The sequence below is a fragment of the Plectrocnemia conspersa genome, unplaced genomic scaffold (genome assembly GCF_051122295.1).
Source record: "Plectrocnemia conspersa isolate PC_06_02 unplaced genomic scaffold, ASM5112229v1 ptg000011l, whole genome shotgun sequence".
In the NCBI taxonomy this organism is placed as follows: Eukaryota; Metazoa; Arthropoda; class Insecta; order Trichoptera; family Polycentropodidae; genus Plectrocnemia; species Plectrocnemia conspersa.
This window is the reverse complement of record NW_028277175.1, coordinates 4,320,755-4,339,094: the sequence shown is the minus strand read 5'-3', so window position 1 is coordinate 4,339,094 and position 18,340 is coordinate 4,320,755. Positions and strand designations below refer to the sequence as shown.

General features: G+C 33.0%; 3 protein-coding genes and 1 non-coding gene across 7 annotated transcripts in view; 3 read left to right on the top strand and 1 right to left on the bottom strand.

The window, feature by feature from the left end:
• Positions 1-7,085, top strand: Rbp1 (RNA-binding protein 1). 2 transcript variants are annotated; one of them, XR_015811478.1, is made up of 5 exons: positions 1-112; positions 384-593; positions 4,770-4,838; positions 5,386-6,023; positions 6,526-7,085. XR_015811478.1 is itself a non-coding variant. In XM_088198584.1 (4 exons), the coding sequence occupies exons 2-4, from the start codon at positions 385-387 to the stop codon at positions 6,695-6,697; spliced, it is 450 nt and encodes a 149-aa protein (XP_088054710.1). In that variant the 5' UTR covers positions 1-112; position 384; the 3' UTR covers positions 6,698-7,085. The 2 variants fall into 2 exon arrangements, 1 of the variants encoding a protein (XP_088054710.1); XM_088198584.1 differs by lacking the exon at positions 5,386-6,023.
• LOC148229172 (small nucleolar RNA SNORA53) lies at positions 627-769 on the top strand. The gene has a single exon (XR_015811528.1). It is a non-coding gene; the product is annotated as a small nucleolar RNA SNORA53 (small nucleolar RNA).
• A 349-nt stretch (positions 7,086-7,434) lies between the features above and the next one.
• On the bottom strand, positions 7,435-9,449 carry Rab9 (RAS oncogene family member Rab9). Of its 2 annotated transcripts, none has more exons than XM_088198580.1 (4): positions 9,319-9,449; positions 8,966-9,226; positions 7,859-8,196; positions 7,435-7,790 (listed from the first exon to the last, which is right to left on the bottom strand). In XM_088198580.1, the coding sequence occupies exons 2-4, from the start codon at positions 9,170-9,172 to the stop codon at positions 7,652-7,654; spliced, it is 684 nt and encodes a 227-aa protein (XP_088054706.1). In that variant the 5' UTR covers positions 9,173-9,226; positions 9,319-9,449; the 3' UTR covers positions 7,435-7,651. The 2 variants fall into 2 exon arrangements, with proteins under 2 accessions (XP_088054706.1, XP_088054707.1); XM_088198581.1 differs by having other exon boundaries at positions 9,308-9,405.
• A 2,354-nt stretch (positions 9,450-11,803) lies between these two features.
• Positions 11,804-18,340, top strand: part of Hr39 (Nuclear hormone receptor FTZ-F1 beta) — a 39,933-nt gene continuing 33,396 nt past the window's right edge. Inside the window, exon 1 of one of the 2 annotated variants that reach the window (XM_088198451.1) lies at positions 11,804-11,938. The gene's annotated coding sequence lies outside the window, so the exon portion shown is untranslated. Of the gene's footprint in view, positions 12,052-18,340 lie in introns of both variants that reach the window. The other variant, XM_088198453.1, reaches the window with a different exon arrangement.

Here is an 18,340-nt window from a genome sequence, read left to right as displayed (position 1 = left end):
GCATCACGTTTTCAGCCGCGTCTTTCGGCAGTTCGGCGTCGTCCGTTCTCTGATAATTCAGTTTTCTTTTATATCCATTCTATTCCGACTAGACCGTCCACTAAAACATCAGGTGAATTATGAAGTGCCATACCTCATTTAATCGATCGCGTTGCACATGTGGCCACACCTGAGAAATTAATTCACAGCTGCCATAGAAAACGCATCAGATCCATACAAGATGGCGTCTATCGGGGTCGCTTAGGCGACATAACCTTAAAAAATTGGACAAACGTTGCAACGTCGCGAAACCCAATCAATATCGTGCGATCCGATTTCAAAATGTCTGCCGACGTCACACGTCACTGCGTTTGACATAACCTCTTTTTTGTAATCCAATCCAGGATGTCTCGATTCCGGGAATGGGACTTATCGTGCAAGGTGTACGTAGGAAACTTGGGCTCGTCGGCATCCAAGTATGAAATCGAGCGCGTGTTCAGCAAATACGGCCCCATCAGAAACGTGTGGGTCGCCAGGAATCCGCCCGGGTTCGCTTTCGTCGAGTTCGAGGACCCCAGGGACGCTGAAGACTCAGTCAGAGGATTAGACGGAACGTGAGTGTGATTTATATATTGTTTTATTTCGACGGCACACTCCTTAGATCCGTTTCTTGGTCCATAGAGAAATGCTTGAGTCATAAGTGTGCCAGATTACAGTACCTCCGTTGTCAGACTTATCGCTTTGATCTTTGTATTTGTGATTTCGAAGTATATCTGATGACGGGGAACAGTTATATTTTTGTATTACAAGTCTTATTCGTGGATTTAATATCATTTCAGACTTTTGCTAGTGATAAATTTATATTTTTTGTACATTTTGCTAGTTTTATTAAAAAAGGAACATAGAGAAGATTTTTTCATATTTTTATATTACATTAACTATAATGTACAATCAACTTAAAGAACAGAGTTACGTAATCCTTTGTTAAAATAATAGCCGGCGGCACAAGCTTGTGTCGAAACACGTGTCAAGTTAATTATAACGGCCTTGTATAATATATTCATTTTATTTTTACAAGAATGTAAAAATTGAACGAATATATTATACGATGCCGTTATTTCTACCTAACATTAGAACTCATTTATATTCAAAATATGATTAAAATTTGATTGTATATTCAACGAAATATCTAGTTTTATCATCCATTGATTTTAATATAATATATTACTTAATAATAATCAAACCTATATTTAAAAAAATGTTAAGTATTAACTGCTCCCGTTTCTCATATTTATTTCAATCTGGTATTTAATGCTTCTAGTTTGCGATAAACAAAAGCTTAACTAGGTTAAAAAAAAATTCCGCCAGAAACACTCATAAATTTTAACACATTGAAAACCGTGTGCACAAATTTGTGCGTTTCGTCTTTTCAACTTCATATAATAAAATCACACGTTAAACTGTGTATTTACTGTGCCGTATTTATTTAGTGATTTAGCCAAAGATGTTACTAATATTATATTAACTAAAATAGTTTGAAAAATCGATATACGAAATTTCAGGGGCTCTAAACTCTGATAAAAACAATTTCGTTTCAATAGTGTTTACAGATTTTTTTCTATGAATTCATCCCACATATTATATATTCGTAATAATGAAATCAGTTACCATAAAACTGAATCGCAAACCATGAAAATAGGAATGTATTTAAAAAAATTTAATACTTTATGGTCAATATACGCAGTGATATTCGCACTGCACCCAACCATCCAACTGTGACATTTTGTTTGATGTTTGCACAACAGACAAGAAACACATATTATATATTTTAACTCTAATGAAATTTCAAATTTAATATTTCTGTTTGTGTGGTGTGCACTAAGTACGGAGTTTTCATTCTAGGATTGGTATTTTTCAAACTATTGCCATAATTAATAGTAAAACTAACCATTTTTTTAACTCCGGGACTCCATCTCCATTTTTATGAGTGAGCTGAAGTTATGTATTTACGACAATTTTTCTCCTGATATGTTTGTTTTCTCTGATATTGTCTGAAACGAATCATTACCAATAAGCTGGCACACCTTCAAAATTTTTCAAACTTCCTAAAGTGTCATATTCTGACCAATCCAGTGTTGCATTGGGAATATCTTCTGAAGAGTCTTTGAAGATTCACATGACACGCGGTTTCGCAATTATGTGGACTTCTATCCCGAAAACTTTTTCAGAATCACTGATCATTGATGTCTTCTTCGTCTTCGCTAGAAGGTTGTGAAAGATAATATTCAGAAGTTTTTTCTCTTTAATCCATTTTGTAACGATCACACACAAAAATCGCAAAACAAAATAATTACAATTTTAAATTTGGTAAAAATTTCAATACAGATCATGTATTATCACAAAATGGTTAAAAAACAATAATAATGTAATATTACGAAAACGCGCCAAGTCAAATAAAAATGTAGTAAAAAACAAGCAAAGTGCAAATGTTTTTAAAAATAACTAAAATATCCGAGACTTACATAAAACGGTACAACGCTAAACCACACCGGAAATTATCAGGTTGTCCCTCAAAAAAATCTATAGAAAACAGTCGAATCTATTTAAAATACGTCATTTCAGTGAAATCATATCGGAATACATTTTCATTGGTAGACATATATTTTTACTAGTGAAAATATATTTTATCTGGCAGGTGCTAGTAAAATAGTTCAACTTTGCCATAAATAACAATATTTACATTTACATGGAATGTATAAATGTTACGGTGAATGTGTATTTTTCAGTGAAGTTATATTTTCACTATTGAAGTCCAAATACATTTTCCCCAGTAGATATATATTTTTATAGACACTAGTGAAATTACATGCTGCTCTAAAATATGTATGATTCACTAGTGAAGTCTAAATTCATTTCCACCAGTAGATAAATGTTTCTACCAACAAAAATATAATTTAACTGATAGTACTAGTGAAATTATATGGTGCTCTAAAATGTCCATGAAACTTAATTTGCCAGCTTCGAAATGTTTATTTGCTGTTCAAACCCAAACCTTACCTAATGAAAGTTCTAAAACTAATTATAGTCCTAGAATTTTCATTAGGTCAAGTCCAAATACAAACTAAACCGACTCATCTCTCAGGGGAAAATAAACGAAAGAAGAAGTACAGACAGACGTCGCATGTTGCTCCACAATTTGTCTGCACTCGGATGTTACACTATGTTTTAAAAATATGATAGCTGTCCTTACCAATATTAATATGGACTTTTGATATAAGTATATACAAACCGAATTTTGGTCAATAGGAGGGCGCAAAAACAATTATCACTTCTCAGAAGTCAAAAATTCATGTCAAACGCAATAAAATCATGCCGGCTCCGTTGCAGTGGGAACGCATGGTAACTAGTGTTCCCACTGCGACGGCACGATTTTATTGCTTTTGACGTGGATTTTTGACTTGTGAGAAAGAATAATTGTTTTTTGCGCCCTCCTATTGACCAAAATTCGGTTTAGATATGCTTCGTTCGATTCTCACTTATCATAAGTCTTAATATGAATGCTAGATAACCGAACATTTCAATTGAGCTGTCACGATTTTATTGCTTTTGATATGGATTCTAAACAAGGACCCCCTTGAATTTGAATCTTAACGAACGGGAACTGTTATAAAAACGACTACCGACTCGCCAACTTTTGTCCCCCCTGGAAAAAGCTGAAATGACATCCCAGCACGGAAGTAGTTCACTGTTATTGATATGATGCTTGAGAAATTGGGATTAAAACATGTAATGATATATTGACATTTTTTGCTGTCAACAGTATCAAAGTGGAAAGGTCGTGAGAATATCATTGCGTGAATCGACCGTAGAGTGTTAAAAATAAAGAAATTATTGTAGAGGTCACAGAGTATTTCATCATCATTTTATCACAATCTATATTGTTTTTATTTTTAAAAGATGTATATTTGGTGATTCTAAACATAAAATTATTTTTAATTTTATTGGTACGCGATCCACCATTGATAATATAATCATTACGAAACTATTTTAAGTTTGACATTAAAACGTTAACTAATTAAATAGTTATGATGGTTTAAAAAATAAGTCAAGGTTTTAATTTTCGCAAATAAGCCCCGTCACATGGCTGCAGTTTTTGGAATAATACTCAGTATGCAATGTGTTAATGAACTTACTAAATATGCCACATTAGAGTTCACAAAGCAATAAGATTGTCGAAATACAATATCTTGTACTGTGTCCAGCTCGCAGATTTGGTTGGCAAACGTATTCAAATAATGCCACCTATTTATGCTTATAACATTAGTGTGAACTTTGTCTGTGCGGTTGTTATTGTTATTGTTATTGTTGTATATTATTGTTGAGGTTATTGTTCTTTCCAAATATGAGGATAGAGATGAATGTTTAAATGTACCAATCATAATAGTAATAACTTTTTTAACTAAAAATATTCCAAAAAACCCATTTTTTATGTTTTTATAAGTACAAAACATCTAAGAATATGGAAAATACGAGTTAATTAAAAAAAATAAACTCGTTATTGGGTGAATTTCAACAAAAATGTTTTTGTCAAAATTTGAAGCCATTAAAATAAATATGGTTACGGTAAAAAAAGGTGAAGGCTCGGAAGATTCCGAGCAACACTTTTTCTTAATTTAGTTAAACGGTATTATTAATAATTATAATTATATTAAATAACTGCCGGATGAATATTATTAGCACTATAATGGATTAATGATGGTTTCTTAATTTTTTTTTTGTTTTATTCACAGACGTTGCTGTGGTACACGAATACGCGTGGAAATGTCATCCGGTCGTACGCGAAGAGACGGGGGAAGAAGGTATAAAAATTTATTACACTTTTTTGAAATTTTCGCAACTCTGTTGAGGAAAGGTATAAGAATAAATATAATTGATTAATTTAATCGGAGTTTTTAAAAAAAGCATAAGTATTAATTTACCATTGAGAGTATGCAAAACTATTAGAAGAGCTAGTTTATTTTTATACCTAATAATAACTATTAATACCCATAGGTGGTAAGTAATAATTGTTGTCGAGAGGCGTTGCTTGATTAGTGAGAGACGAATGAACGATATGTAGAAATTTAAACTTAATATGCTTATGCTTTTAATCGTCGAGTCAGTTTTTATTTAAATTTATATGAAATTAATTGGATTGATAAAGAACGATGTGCAGTAATTTTTTGTTTCGTTGTAAATGTATATCAATACTTCTGATTTTAAAACGAGCTACTGAGAAACAAACAATTTCTGCACAGTTTAGATTATTACCGTTTGTCGTTCATGATAGAGTATCTTTGTGTGGGTTTATAATTTTGATTTTGAGAGCAACAATAATGAACTGGGTGGATGTTGGTACGTTTTCAGATGCCAATTCACAACTACCACAACCACAACCATCGTACCACCACCACATGTCGACAATCATCCGCCGCCCTCGGCCGATCCACCCGATACCACCACAACTACTACTACTACTTCTGCTTGTCATTCAACCGCCCAACCGTCGACTTTACCAGAACTGTCGCGTCTCGCCGCCTCCGCGACTCCGCTTTTAACTTTTAGCTCCGATCGGCGACCTTCCCAACTCGGTTCTTGTCTATGCTCGTTTAGAAACGGCATCCAGTCGATCGTGAAAATGTACAGCCGTTTTCTCGTTTAAATACAAATGCACTATTGGATTATTGCACTGCGCTACTACGAGTTCTTCCGGATCGACGTACCCATTGCACCGTTCTGCGTCAGTCTCCGACTTTGCTCAGCATCTCTTCCCGCTACGCCGACATCGCTACGGACGAATCATTGGTCAAATTTTCTCGACGAGTCCGCATAGTTGTTTTCTTGTATGAGAACGAGAGAATTTGCCAATGTTGATAAAAAAACATCTTGGACGGCGTACACGACCAGTACTTCCCGAAAGCGAGTGTCGCCTCACCACCTCACACAATCCTCCCCGCCTGCTTGTCAACAGTTAGAACTTCTCATCACGATCGATGTGTGGATTGGTACATGTATTGTCTATCATATATTATACTTAATGTTTTTCATTTGCCAGTCTATTATATAAACGTAAAGTAATTATTTCGTCTATTTAAAGTTAGATAATTTACTGGTAAAAGATCTTAACTGGCAGTGCAATTTTTACTTACCCGTTTTATTTTTCTTTAATTTTATTTATAAATTAAAAAGCCCCCATTTTTTATTCATCTAATCAAATAAAAATATTATTTTTTGCATGATTTTATTAATATATAGTATGTACACTGATGCGATCTTCGTATTAAAGGGACTTTTCCGTTTAATTTATTTACATAATAGTTTTAGATGTGCGTGGTTTATTTATGTTGGGTTGCTGCATAAGTAATGTCACTTTTGTTAATTATAACCGTGCCTTATTATTCTGATTAATTATTAAACACTTGAAAACTACAAGTCACGTTTTATGCAGCGATCTAATATTTTGTCGATGTTATCTTCGCACGCTGATTTTTATAATGTTACGACCAGGTCGAGAAGTCGAAGCCCCAGGAGACGGTCCTATTCGAGAGGGCGCTCTTATTCACCCATGAGGAGTGGATCGCGAGGACGCGAACGCGACCGCAGTATTTCTCCTCGCCCTAGGAGATCCTACTCTCGCGATCGTCGCAGCCGATCGGTCGAAAGCCGAGAAAGATATTGAAGGAAGTTTTACCTTATTAACAATGACTCGATTATGAATTTAAGTTAGCCGTACGTTTTATTATTAAACAAACATTTCATTGTATTTTTATAACTTGTAAATTTTTCGTGTCGGTAAACTAATGTTTTGCAATGTATTATTAAGAATACGTAGCGATTTGCACTCGCTTTTTTTTTCTTAGTTTTTAATGATTTTTTATGTATATAGTCGTAAGTGTAGTTTGTATACACACAAAGTAATAACGTTATGCAAAAATGTAGTCACGAAATGTTTCTTCCCACTTATGTTGGAATTGGAATTGACCATATATTTTTCATGTACCTTGATTTCATTCATTAAAATCACAATGTAATTGAAATATTTGTATATTAAAAGTGTAAGATATTAATCAGTCGTTTTGATTCATATCTTTAATAAAAATTATGTTTTTTATATAAATATTTATTTGTATAAAGTATATCAATAACTAAATACACACGATAAACTATTAAATTCAAAACAATCAACATATATAAACATCTCAAAATAATAAAGCGTGTAATCCATACGTCTATAGTGTAGCACTAATATGAGAATCTCACTTAAAGATCTTTAGGAACATCTTGAAGTATCAACATACAAAAATAGCTGATTCACAACTAAATTTATATAAATTCCGACACCCTACGATAACAAAGTCAATGCGCAAAAGTGCAATATAATTATTTATAATAAAACGGTATGTACAAAAATAAATGTTTAGTCAGTCGAGTAAAGCACGTTTATTGAAAGATTAACTTATTGCTAAACTTTCAAATGATAATAAGGCGACGACTTGAAGGCAGACTTGCAACAACCGAAAAAATATCACTGCACATAATCGTGTATGTATTATATAATTGTGCAAAGTATCATAATAACAATAAATATAAGAGTATTTAAAATGGAATGTTTTATAAATATAAAGCCTCGATATCAGTTTGAATCTTTACCGCACGAACCCAAACAACATTGCATTCCGCCGTTCTCCCTTCTTACGTTTCCCAGATTGACACTATCGGCGTTGGTTAAAGCTCGCATATCAATTTCTGCCATTCTCTCTAAAGCTATCCACCTAAAAATGTAACATTGTAATAAATTTTAATTGTTTCATATAAATAAAAAATTGAATTTACAAATTACCTTTTTACAGACAAAATAAAAGCTTCTGTGACATTATTAGCCGTCTTCGAAGACGCCTCGATATATGAAGATATTCTGTGTTGAGTGCACCAATCAGCCAACTGTTCCACGCTTACCTCCCTCGGTGTCTTATCTGACTTACTTCCCACGACCAAAAACGGGAAGTTTTCGTTAGATTCTGGAATATCTGCATACAGCCGAAATTCGTCCATCCACATCTTGAGATTATCAAACGAGCTCCTATCGTCGATAGCGTAAGTTAACATGCAAACATCAGTTCCGCGATAGAACGGTGTGCGTAAAGATTTGAACCTTTCTTGTCCGGCCGTGTCCCATATCTGAAGCAAAATATGTTTAAATAAATAAACCCAAAAAATTTAACATAAACAAATAGAAAACTAAAATTGATTCATATTTATCATAATTGTGTTCACTAATAATACTTATTTTTCAATAAAAAATTAAATCATATATAACAGGCATGGCGAACCTAGGGCACGCGTGCCCGATGTGGCACGTTTGAGAATTTAGATTGCACGCGAACGATTTCCAAGTTCAAAAATATTTTTTAATTTGAAATTTAAAAAGATAAAATCTTGATTAAATAACCTGTGAATTATTAATTTATTTCATTTTATTAATTATCAATTTTTTCTAAGATAAACGACAATTGTTTTAAAAAATAATTAATTATTTATTTTTTTCTATCTTGGTAATTTTTTTACTCCTTGGGCACGCCACACAATCGAGGAATAATATTTGAGGATTTTTGGCACGCGACCCCAAAAAGGTTCGCCATGCCTGATATATAATGTCACATTGAGAACAGGACATTAATACAGTTAATCTTACTAAGAAATAATTATCGATCATTGATTATTATCAATTGATCGATTAAAAGATATTATTATATGCCGTTTAAATTATTGTGTTGATATTGATTTTTTCATAAATTAATATTTTAGGAAAGCTAAAATAAAATAACTAGTTCTTATCGTCTTAGATAAAGAGAACCCAAAGGAGGTCATATAGGTATTAACAGGTGAGCTTTGAGATTTTAGTAAGGTGCGTAAATTTTGCAGTTTCATAACTGATAGATATGCTTACCTGCAACGTGAACGTCACGCCGTCAACTTCCAGATCCTTCTTTAAGAACTCCACGCCGATCGTGTGAAAACTATGATCGTCGAAGAAATTGGAAACGAATCTGTTCATCAGACAAGACTTTCCTACACCTCCGTCGCCCAAAATGACCACTTTGAGCAGGGTGGTCTTGCTCGCCGTCCGCATGTGCACTCTCTGTCGGGCGTCCATTTCAAAGGCGTCTTTTTAGTACGCTATTCGTTATCCCCTGCATAATGCGACGCCCTACAAATAATCATATAAATCGGTGAAACGAACCTCACTTTGGGCCGTCGACAAGTTCAAAGATTCAAAATGTGACGAAACTGTTGACATACTGTCGTTCCGAATCGAGAGACGACCGACAGGCTGGCGCGGAAGCACATCCTCTCTGATAACTGTCAGAATCGCTATGGCCGTAACGCAATATTTTTCGACCATTATTTTTAAATGTGTATTTATTATTTTTAACACTTTTGCTGCAATCGTAGCTATTAACATAATTTAAATAATAATAAATTCTAAACACCAAAAAATTTAAAAATAAAAATGCGACTGAGTTCATAAAATATAATAGTTCGGTAGTTAGTAAAGAGTGAATTATTATTGTGATATAAAACGCAAATTATAATTATGTTATTTAATTGTTTGGGTTTTTTTATATAATATTGTCGAGACCACCCATAATTGTCATGTTGCAATAGTTCCGTATTAATTAATATTTTTTTCCTTAATATTTGAAAAGAAACGAAGCGCCCTTTCAGAAATTTTAACATCCTTATAAGAATTTCTGTTAGTACTGAGGTGCGAGTCCAAAGTACTTGCGTTAAATATTTTATCGAGCTCGGCACTTTACGATCGTTTCGTAACGACAGTCGATGCCGACTGGTTGTCAAAATATTAGCATTTCCGAACGCCATAATATGGCGTTCGCGAACGCATGCAACAAGCGAAACGGACGTCAACAACTACGGAAGTTATTGTGTCCATATTAACTTTTTTATAATTCAAACAGCGTATATTACATAATAATTAATTAATTAAAACATAAATATCTATCAATATCATAATAATTTCTTAAATAATAAATATAGAGTAAATGTCATCCATAGCCTTTTATGCATGTGAAATATCAAGTATCCTACTATGCCTCTCAGATTCCAACATTATTTGTATGATATTTTACTTGGTTATACAAATTAACATTCCCACAAAATAGATTCTAATTAGAATAATTTCTATGATACCTGAAAATTAATTACTTGACAGAAAAATGTCAAGTAATTAATTCACATTTTTCTAATAGCGAAAAAGCTTCTGTGTCCTCAGAAAGTGACAATGATATGAAAATAGAATCCAATAACATTAAACTGCAGCTTCTGTAGATGGAACTATCTGGGGAAAATCATAAGTAGGCTCTACTCTTAGCAAATCACTGCTTCAAAATATTTTCAAATACGTACGGGATACGACAGGATTTCAAAAAATAAATATTATAAATGGAGTTAGTAGCGTATTTTTTTGAAAATAGACGATCGTATTATAGAGCATATAAATAACTTGTAGTGAGTTAAAAGCTTTTTAATATTCAGGGAAAAATTGACTCTAACAAAGAATAAAATTAAAACTGAGAAAGCAAACGCGGCACCCAACGCGCGGTTAGATTTTTCATGCCTAAATCTTCAGTCATTATATTACAAACACGTTCTTTCGAGATGCCCACAGCCTCTGCTATCTCTTTAACCTTGATTCGATGGTCAGCTAGTACCATTTGGTGTATTTTTCCGACGTTATCGGTAGTGGTTGCAGTTTTTGGCCGTCCTTACGTTAAAATTCAGCAGCCCAAAATGTATTTTTGGCAAATGATGGTGCAGAGTACTACTTGTAAACAGGGTCCATCTCGACTTTTATTTGAGTAGCCGTATCGCCTTTCAAATTCAAGAATTTTATGACAGCTCGATATTTGATTTTTTCCATTTTAACAGAAACTGACATTTTAACAGAAACTGACACAAACGACTGTTAAACAACAACTGAGCCACTGAGCGCCTAACGTGGTTAAATTTTCAAAGTATCTTTCAACACATGCACAATTATAATACCAGAATATTTTTGACGAGTAACGCCATCTTTATGTTGAGGCTTAAAACTTTTCAGACCACCCTCGTATTACTACCTACGTACGAAAAAGTTGAAATCATATAATCTTACTATATTTTACTAAATTATATTTTATATATAATTTACCTGGCATGTGCATAAAAATATGTATCTACCGGTGAAAATGTATTCTGATATGATTTCACTGAAATTACCATTTTAGCTTTTTCCTGGAGGAGGGGTATTTTTTTTAATATTCTAATTTCATTAACATTTATAGTATGTATTTCATTAAATGCCGTGCATTATTCAAGCCAAATGCAATAGTTCCCATCTGTTCGCCCAAACGACGTCCCTGCATATTATGTATGCGAATGAAATTTGTAAGCCCATTGCGACGTATTGGGAAAACTTGTTAGATTCTAATAAATATATGATAAGAAATTACGTCCTACGTAATAAAAAAGAGCATCTAATGGGTTAAAAAAAATAATAGAAAAATAATCCGCGAACCGAATCCTGCCGACTCTTTCCGAGCCTCAGCCGAGCGCAGGGGCGACGCACTCGAGCGCGCGAGCGAGACGCCGCTACTCGAGTCGGGGCGTTAGAGTGAGACGGCGCGTGCCGCTCGCAAGGTCGGTGGGAACGATCCGACATCACTTGAAGGTCGTTTACTGCGTCACGTGACCGGCCCCCGCCACTCTCGCGCACGCGCGCCGCGCCAGTCGCGTCGCCGCCGTCGGCGACTGCGTATCTTGTGTGTGGCGCGTTGCTCCGCGAGTTTTTCGCCGACCGGCTGCGATCGCCGTCGCGCCATGTGAAGAGGACTCCTCGCCGGACGACGGGGAGACACCGCCGGTAAAGAGCTTTCGCTGTTTGCGTTTCGGAGTCTTCGACGTGCGACCGCGTGGTGACGCGCGCCCCTCGAGCCGTTCTATTTCCGAGTCGAACGCTATTCTCTCAAGTCTAAGGTCAATAAAACAATAACACGGGTGGTGAATCATCCGATTGCGTAAGGATAGCGAGTTAAATAAGTTACGCCCCCCTTTTCGTTGTTTACGTTCGCTACTTTCTTCTGTTGGTTGTGTGTTGACGTCTCGCAAAGTGCGCGTGAAAGTTTAGTTTAGTGCAAGAGTTGGAGAGTCAAGAAAGCGTAAACAACTGGAACCTTTCAAGTTTTCTGATGATTGTTTCTTCTGTTTATAACTTCCGACTATTTTCTCAACTGGTTTACTTTTTTCCTTATAGGAAAACAAAGAGTGGAATATTTGGAGAATCGTCGATAATTTACTGTTTATGATTTGCAGTACTCATACAATGTATGACACATTGGTCTACAGTACCATGATATTCCTTACTAACATCACTTAAAATAATATAAATATTTACATTCATCCTTCTGAAACATGGTCAACATTTTCTTCCTTATAGGAAAATAAAAAGTGGATCTTTTGTTATAATTTCTCTTTAATTTTAACTTGAAAGAGTGCTCCAAGGATCAACTCTTAGTCCACTGTCCTGTTTATAAATGCAACACAGTGGTTATTTATTCTGACTTTTTAAAAATAAAATACTTTTCAAAAAGCAAATTTATTCTAAAAAAAATAGTTTTAAATTTTAAAAAGTATTTATGTAGCAAAAATAAATACGTTTTAAAATTAAGCTAAGTGAGAACGGCTACACGACAAAATGTTAACCTAACCGACATAATGTTAACGACTAAATATAAAAATGCTATTCATTTATTTATGTATAAATTCATGTTTTCATTATGTTTTAATAAATGAACATTTATTTTACAAATATACAAATTTAGAACCAATAAGTGTTGTATTTCATAAAAAAAGTTTATAATGAAACTAAATCAAAGTAAAAACTGCAAATCTTTAGATCTCAAATAAGGTTCAAAACATGTATTTTATTTATTATTGTTTTGTTTTTAACTAATAAAATATTTGAAATCAAAAGATTTAAAAATTTTCCTTCTAATTATTTTCATTATAAACATTATAAATTTGTTTCAAAAATATTCACTCGATTCAAAGTTAACAATACATTTATGTATATACAATAATACAATTATGTATATAATATATATACAGGGCCGGCCCTAGATTATTTAGCGCCCCAGGCAAAAACTAAATTTGCGCCCCCCCCCCCCCACCCTAATAATACTTTAATAACTCATTACATGAGCGCAAAAATATAATTCAAATTAAAGTAATTTAATATTACATATATTTGACACCATACTCTTTTTTGCGATTGTGGATATTTAAGAATTTGTAGTTTTATTTTCGTCGCGATTTTTTACGCGTAAAATAATGTAAAGAGTACACAGTAGTGTATACAAAAAATATCAGATTATATTCTTTAACAATATTGTTTGATAATCTTAAGTGAATATTGCGCCTTTATTTGGTATCACGGCGCCCCCCAAGATCTAGCGCCCCAGGCGATCGCCTGTACTGCCTGCCCCTTGGGCCGGCCCTGTATATATATATATATTAATGTTTTGTCAGGGAGCGTTATGTCGCGTTAACGTTTAGTCGTTACCATTATGTCGATGTAGAACAGTAAACAACCCATGATTAACTATCTGAAAAATATCATATTATAGTTGTATATAAATAAATAAAATGTATAAATAAATAAATAACAGGAAAGTACCTTAAATAGTTTATTAGTGTCAAACGTTTTGAGGTCTGTATTGATAATATGGAATCTTACCAAAAAATATTCATTATTTTTAAAACAGTATGGCATCGCGCCTTATCATAACAGTGCTAAATTCGGCTTTAGCGAGTTTAAATTTAAAAAAAGTGAAAGTAAAAAATCCCTACAAAAAATGCTCAGTGCGATTATTATTATATAATTTACTTTTGCTGGGATTTTTACTAAATTTGTTTTTTCCTCTGTAGTCACTACAGATATGCAGAATAATATATTTTTTTACTACTATTAAAAAGTTTAATATATGGAAAATTTTTCGATTATCAAATACAAAAAAAGCAATCAAACTATAATTGTATATATTATATAAATTAGATTAAAAACTCGTATAAATTATAATAACTATAAATATGACAATTTAATTTCAAAATGAATTAAAAAATCGACCATCGACTAAAAAAGTATGTCATATAAATCGATTCGGTGTTTATACCGGACAAAATTTATTTTTTAAATTATATATAAAAATATACGTAAACATTTTATTGTGTTAACATTATGTTGTTAACGTTTACATAATTTTTTTTTAAATATAAGGAACTGAATAAATTATAATCCTTAGTTCAATGTGCAATTAAAAAATTCAAATTCAAAATTCAAGATATAAATTTTAATGTATTTGAATTTTTAATGCGAGTTCAGTCTATCAATCAATTTGAACTGAAAATTAAATCTAATGAATAATTTTTTTACTTCGTGAGAAAAACACAAATATTGTTTGTTAGAGTTTTAACTATTTTTAATTACATGAGTATAAAAACTAATATGATTTTTTTACTACACGAATATAAAAACGGACAAATAAATGTTAAATGATTAATTGTTACTTTTTTGTAGGTAGTGTATATGAAAATGAATGCAAAATTTCAGATGTGAAAAACAAATAAAAATCGTCGTTATCATAATACTATTTTGTTTATATCATACATGAGGGAAAGTTTAATATCAAATAATCCAACGTTATATTATATTTATATTTAATATATTTATTTATTTTATGTTACAACAAACTAATTAAAAAATATTCATTGGATTTAATTTTCAATTAAAAATTATTGATGAATTTGAACTCGATTCATAGTATATTTAAAATTTTACGTTGAAATTTTGTTTTATTATATTTGCACATTGAACTATGAAGTTAGACAGTTCAAATGTTAAAATATATTTTTTTATAAATTTATAATACTTTTGTCTGGAAATCACTATATAAATCAGATCATATAATAGTTATGCTAAGAAAATATAACTAAAAAATCACCTATTATAAAAATGTAACTACAATAACAATTATTAAATATTGATATTTTTTATTCATAATTAAACGTAACTTTTTCTATTCAAAAAATCATAATTAAAATGCAGAACCTTGTACTCAGCTGTAAATGGGTCGAAATATCAAACTTAGTTTTAACTTTTTTTCAATTTTTAAAACAAAAAAATTTGCCAAAAAATTTTTTCTTCAAAATTTATGTTTTTGAAACTTTTTTTTTTTGCTTTGCCAAATTATATTTTCATATTAAAGTACACGTAATCAAGGTATTATATCTTAGTGACAATAAAAATGAAAATGTCATTGGTACTAGATTTTAACTAAGAAGCTTATCTATTTTTTCTGCATTTGAAACCTGCACCCTACTTCTAAAAAGATAGCGTAGCGCCATTCCACGAAGCGTTGCATTCGAATTCGGCAATCGCGGCACCACACGGATAAGATAGCGGGCAAGGTCAGTCTGAAAATTATACATGTACATAGTACACACATAATCCCGACGAGCATGATAGTGCACACGGCTCTTTTTATCGCTCACGTGTTTGATCGTGCCGTTGCAAAAGCAGCAAAAAGCCAAAAACCTCCCTTATCTTCCATCTTTCGGAGAGGAAACGATTGTATTATGGCGATGAATAATGCATTCGCGGGAGAGGAATGTCCTATTAGAATTCTAGAGACACTCACTGCTAACTTTTTTTTCGCATTTTGCTTTAGCTACACCGAGTTTCGGGTTTGTCCTGGCGCCAAGGTCTGGGTCGTTGGCTCTGGTCCAGACCACGTCCTTACTCTCAAGTGCCGATTTCTGGCTACTAAGCAGGTGTTCCTTGTTTCAGTTAAGTTCGCGAAACTAAAGACTGGCCAATAAGTAATGTTTTATCAATAATACTCGTGTTAGTCATTCGTTTGTAAACATTGTAATGATTAACTAGCTCTTATCTGGCTGTAATCTTAAAATGGAGTATTTCTAGTAAACGGTTCCTAAAATCACAAGGTTGTTTTAAATTCAGTTACTTCAATCAAGCTCCTTTGTTGCAAGGTAATTCGAGTCATCGGTCTGTATTCTTATCAACGACTATTTACATATTAATGTGGCACGTTGAACTATTTTTGTCGTACATATTTGATACCATAGGTTAAATTTCAAAAGTGAATAAGCTTTTTACGGTTATCAAGAATTGAGAAAATTCCATATCATGCAACAAATAAGGTATTACATCATCTGAACTATTTTTATTTGAAGTTCTAAAAAAATATTTTTTCTTAGTAAGAACATAATTTATTTTAATTTCTTGCTTTTTTTTAAATAATTGTTAAACCATCTTAAAACTATTTCACTTATACCGATATTCTCTAATTTCTTCAGCATTATTATTGTCTATTGTTTCGGAAGCTCTCTTGAAATCCAATGATTTTGTTTGTATCCTTGGCTAACAACCAATCACTTATAACTACTTGTAATGCAGTTTCAGTGGAATATTTTTTCTGTGAATCCTGATTGTTATTAACATAGAATGTTTTGAGAAATAATGAAATCCTTTAATTGTTTACATTACTACATTTTCATCACCTTTTCTATACAGGGCAACATGTTAATTGGTCTCATTTTCTCGACCTTTTTACTATTTTTATTTTATGTATAGTTATAATAGTAGTAATTTTCAAATTATCAGGTATTTCTTCTTCAGAGTGATTTATTTACTAAATATTGTAATTTAGTTCCTATATTTCCCAAGATTCCTTTAATTATATTTATATCTAATTCATCAGTATTGGTTTCTTTTTTTAATTTACAAATTATGTTGTGAATTTCTTCTAAAGATACTAATTTAAATTCAATAAATTTTACATTCAATGTTTCATTGTTGTATTGTACTAAATTATTAAACTGAGTATTGAATTCACAATCTCTTTTATGTAGTATGTATTAATTTTTCTACTATTATATGAGGATCTTTATATATATTTCGTTTCTCCGAGTAAGATTTGTTATTTTTTATTATTGTTTTCACATCTTATTTGAGTCTTTTTTTATTTCATATATCGACTTTTCATACCATTTTTATAGCTATTCTTAATCCATTGACTGCCATATTTCTACACTGTTGTAATGTTTTCCATTTTTCATTTATTTTTTTCACATCAAGCATTAAAAGACTAATGTTTTAATTCATATTGAAATTTATAGAAATTTATGTGTTGGTGGTAATCACTGCACTAAATTCCATTTGTTAGGTCGCTGTCCCATATCAAATATCTTATGCATATCTGATTACATCTAATTAAATAGTTTTATTATAGATTTTAAAAAATGTTTAACCGTAACGTCGTTACGTTATTATTATGTAACGAAGGCCAGTCCGGCCCTGCCTCAAACCCGCCGTCGGATCCATCGCCGTTCGCGATCCATCGTCGGCGACGTTGCATAATCGGCTAATGGCGATCGATAGCGGTACCCCGGCGAGCGGTTGGTGACCCCTGTCTGGCCGCGCGACGAAGAGTCGAAGTCGTCTGAGCGGCGAAGTCGAGAAGAAGGCGCAGGTGTCCGCGGCAGGGGTACCGAGTGTTTCGGAAGCGCGCATTTGCATGTGAGCCGTCGCGGCCTGGGTCAACGTCCGCGCGCGGTCACGCCCGCGACAGGGGCGCTCAACCTGCGCGGAGACCCCGCAGCCCTTGACCCGACCGGCGGGCCTGCTCTCTCTAACGCGCTCCGTCTCGCTCTCGCGCTCTTTTTGTGTGTGTCGACGTGCAGCTTTTCTGTTCAATGGATGAAATGGTGCGCGAATCGCATGGGGTGAAATTCACTTGTGTGAATAGGCGATTATTTCATTTATAGATCGTCAATCTTTGCGGTACCGTTAATTCAGTATTGTTCATGATCAATAGAGGACGGACCGCAGTTTATTTTTCTCAAAACGTGAATGATTTTTGAAGTTAATTATTTAATATAAATTTATTTCCATACTAAAAAATGAGTATTTACTACAACTGTATAATGTGTACTTTTATAATAATAATTAACATTCAATTAAAAAAACAAATAATTCGTATTTATAATTGAGAACCCCACTAACTACCTATAACTCTAAAACAACAATTTATTTACTAAGGGTGCAATATGTTTTCGTCTTGTTGATGAACACACTATCTTTAACATTTTGAGGAGTATCGCCGTACATGTACGGCGGTCGATATTTCACTGTTTTTAGGTACCCCGTTTTACCAGGTTATATATTTACATATATAACTAAAAATAT

Bases quoted from the DNA above. Each gene is read 5' to 3' on its own strand.
- Rab9 (XM_088198580.1), bottom strand. From the start codon at position 9,172: ATGGACGCCCGACAGAGAGTGCACATGCGGACGGCGAGCAAGACCACC. The intron at 8,197-8,965 runs GTAAGCATATCT...ATTTTGCTTCAG, and splicing joins GCGTGACGTTCACGTTGCAG to ATATGGGACACGGCCGGACA. The intron at 7,791-7,858 runs GTAATTTGTAAA...TTACATTTTTAG, and splicing joins TTTATTTTGTCTGTAAAAAG to GTGGATAGCTTTAGAGAGAA.
- Rbp1 (XM_088198584.1), top strand. From the start codon at position 385: ATGTCTCGATTCCGGGAATGGGACTTATCGTGCAAGGTGTACGTAGGA. The intron at 594-4,769 runs GTGAGTGTGATT...TTTTATTCACAG, and splicing joins GTCAGAGGATTAGACGGAAC to ACGTTGCTGTGGTACACGAA. The intron at 4,839-6,525 runs GTATAAAAATTT...TGTTACGACCAG, and splicing joins CGAAGAGACGGGGGAAGAAG to GTCGAGAAGTCGAAGCCCCA.